Source organism: Carya illinoinensis, chromosome 1, assembly GCF_018687715.1.
Source record: "Carya illinoinensis cultivar Pawnee chromosome 1, C.illinoinensisPawnee_v1, whole genome shotgun sequence".
NCBI lineage: Eukaryota > Viridiplantae > Streptophyta > Magnoliopsida > Fagales > Juglandaceae > Carya > Carya illinoinensis.
In genome coordinates this window covers 20276649-20279934 of record NC_056752.1, presented here as the reverse complement: position 1 = coordinate 20279934, position 3286 = coordinate 20276649, and the positions used below count along the sequence as shown (strand labels likewise).

Sequence of the window (3286 nt, the reverse complement as noted above, 5' to 3'; positions counted from 1 at the left end):
ATGTGTTGCAGTCCAAGAAGCCTTCCAAACAAATTCATGGCTTGGTGAGTTCAATGCCACATATATTGCCTTAATCCCCAAGACCAAAAACCCAACCAAAGTCACTGAATTGAGACCTATCTCATTGTGCAATGTAAGCTACAAAATCCTTGCAAAAGTCCTAGCCAATAGGCTAAAAAAGATCCTCCCAACGGTCATATCACCATCCCAAAGTGCCTTTGTCCCGAGAAGGTTGATTACTAATAATGTTATAGTTGCATTTGAGGCACTCCACACCATGCAAGTAAGACTAAGAGGGAGGGAAGGTTACATGGATTTGAAACTAGACATGAGCAAGGCATATGATAGAATAGAATGGGTCTTCTTGACAACAGTCATGAGGAAAATTGGGTTTTCTCATAAGTGGATTGAGGTCATAATGAGGTGCATCTCAACTGTATCCTATGCCATTCTTATCAATGGTATGCCTCAGAAAACTTTCACTCCTACTTGTGGCATTAGGCAGGGTGATCCACTATCGCCCTACCTATTTATCCTTTGTGCTGAAGCCCTTAGTTGCATGTTACAAGTAGCTGAAATATCTGGGGCACTAACAAGAGTCCCCTGGCTCTAAATCAAATGAATATAAACCACTTATTCTTTGCTGATGACAACCTACTCTTCTACAAGGCTAACCCCCTAGAGTGGAATAGATTAATCCATCTCCTAGAAGTCTATGAGAATGCTTCAGGTCAAAGGTTAAACAAAGATAAGAATTCTATCTATTTTAGCAAAAACACAAACCAAGAAGTGAAAGGGATCATTGTCCAGATTGCAGGTATCCAAGCCAAGCAGCCCTATGAAAAGTATTTAGGCCTGCCAGCCCTCATTGGAAGATCTAGATCAAAGGGGTTAAAAACATCTTGGACAGGGCAAGGAGCAGAATTAGTAACTGGAAAACTAAGTCCCTAACTCAAGTTGGAAAAGAAATACTAATAAAAGCAGTGATCCAAGCTATACCATCCTACTGGATGGGAGTCTTTCAAGATCCCAAACAAAATTATGATGGAACTCAATCATATTATGCAGCAGTATTGGTAGGGACAGAAGGCTAAAGAGAAAAAGATCCACTGGTGTTCATGGGAAAAATTGGGATTGGCAAAAGTTGCAGGTGGGCTTGGATTTCAAAACTTTGAAAATTTCAACCTGGCTATGTTAGTCAAACAAGGATGGAGATTACTCCAAAACCCCCAATCCTTGGTTGCAAAAGTCCTATCCACAAAGTATTTCCCTGATGGTGAGTTCCTACAGGCAAAGCAAGGAAAAAACGCCTCACTCATATGGAAGAGTATCATGGCAGCCAAGCCATTAATTGAAGAAGGAATGCTATGGAGAATTGGGAATGGCCTCCTACCAAGATCTAGCATGGCAAGTGGATACCAGTCCAAACATCTATCAAAATACAAACTGGGGTTACTAGACTCAATCCAGAGGCAAAGGTAGCTGAATTAATAGACCAAGACACAAAAGCATGGAATGTACAATTGATCAAAGACATCTTCTCTGAAGAGGAAGCAGCATCCATTCAGAAAATCCCTATAAGCATCTACAACAGCCCTGACAGGATAATATGGAGAGGCACAAACAATGGATTATTTATGATCAGAAGTGCCTACCACATGCAGAATGACATTCAACAAAGAAACAAGGGACAATCTAGCTGTGAGAAGGTAAAAGAGCAATGGGGCAAATTGTGGAGTCTAGCTATGCCAAATACAGAAATACTTTTCATGTGGAAGGCCTGCAACAACAACCTACCAACTAAGCAAAACCTATTTAGAAAGAGAATTGTTGAAGAGCTTGACTGTCCAATCTGCCTACATGAAGTTGAAAGCATTGAACATGACATTTGGGAATGTGAATCCTTGAGAGATGTGTGGGGTTTGTGTTCTATGAAAGTACAAAAAAGGAGCCTTCAAAACCAATCTTTCAGAGAACTAGTGTTCGATCTGCTGGAGGAGATGGATGATGAAATACTTATAGAGATGGTAGTGATGGCATGGAGACTGTGGAAGAGAAGAAATGAGGTGGTATTTCAGAAAGAATATACCAACCCTTTGATCATTCTAAACCAAACAAGGCAAAAGCTACAAGACCTACGACTACTCCAAAGCAACACTTCAGTCTCAACAACAAGGCAAGTCAATTGTGCAGAACCAATGAACCAATGGAAAGCCCCACCAAACAGACACTACGAAGTAAACTGGGACGCAACTATTGATCAAAAGAAATGCACGCTATGGAAGATGAAGAAACGGACTGAGGGAGAGGGGAGGGAGTTGTAGCGCAGGAGGAGAGAAGCAGGGGAGGAAAAAGGAAGGAAAAAGAAAGAAGAAAAAGTGAAAAGGGAAAAAGAAAAGGAGAAAAAAGAAAAAGGAATGGAAAGAAATGAGATCCAGCCCTTTTCAATTTGGGTCACAAAACTGATCCAATGAAAATTATCTTCAAAACAGCAAGTTAAATAAAATAATTTAAACTTAGTTACTAAATAAAATAAAATAATAAAATCCAACAACACAATAATTTTAAGGCCCAAAACTAATTTAAATCAAAGAACAATTTAAATGCAAAACAATAATTAATATCAAGAAAGCACATCAAAAATAAATTTCACAACTTAAAAATCATAAAATAAATCTAACAAGAAACACGTTAAATTTAAAACAAGAGAGCCAAAATTTAAATTAAATAAAATAATCCTTCAGTTAAAATACAGGATATCACAAAGATTCCCAGTTGCGGGAGCTCATTCTCAACTACCATCAGGGAATCTTGGACCTTACCCATTACCAACTTCGCAATGGTCTGCTCCTTTACATGGGTAGTCTGCATCTTGGAGGTTTGGTGCCTTTTCAGCAGCAGATCTATATCAATTTCACACTAGTCCATTAGGGGGCCACATAGGGGTGTATGAGAAATATTAAAGAATCAAAAAAGTGTTTTTTGGCCTGGAATGTGCAAAGATGTTAGAGGTTATGTACAAGAGTGTGATATATGCCAAAGAAACAAAGTGGAGACCATACATCCCTTGGGCCTACTCCAGCCACTACCAATTCCTGCAAGGAATTGGGAAGTCATCAGTATGGACTTTATTGAGGGACTAACCCCCTAGGGAGGAAAAACTGTCATGATGGTTGTGGTTGACAGATTGAGCAAATATGCTCACTTGTTGTCCTTCTCACATCCATATATAGCTATTTTGGTAGTAAGGATATTTCTTAATAACATTTTTAAATTACATGGTTTG

The 3286-nt window shown here is 39.0% G+C and overlaps 1 protein-coding gene across 1 annotated transcript; it reads left to right on the top strand.

Annotated features, from left to right (window-relative positions):
- The first annotated feature begins 618 nt into the window (after window positions 1–618).
- Window positions 619–2324, top strand: LOC122317788. Its single transcript, XM_043134829.1, has 2 exons — window positions 619–817; window positions 1471–2324. The coding sequence occupies exons 1-2, from the start codon at window positions 619–621 to the stop codon at window positions 2322–2324; spliced, it is 1053 nt and encodes a 350-aa protein (XP_042990763.1).
- The last annotated feature ends 962 nt before the right edge of the window (window positions 2325–3286 follow it).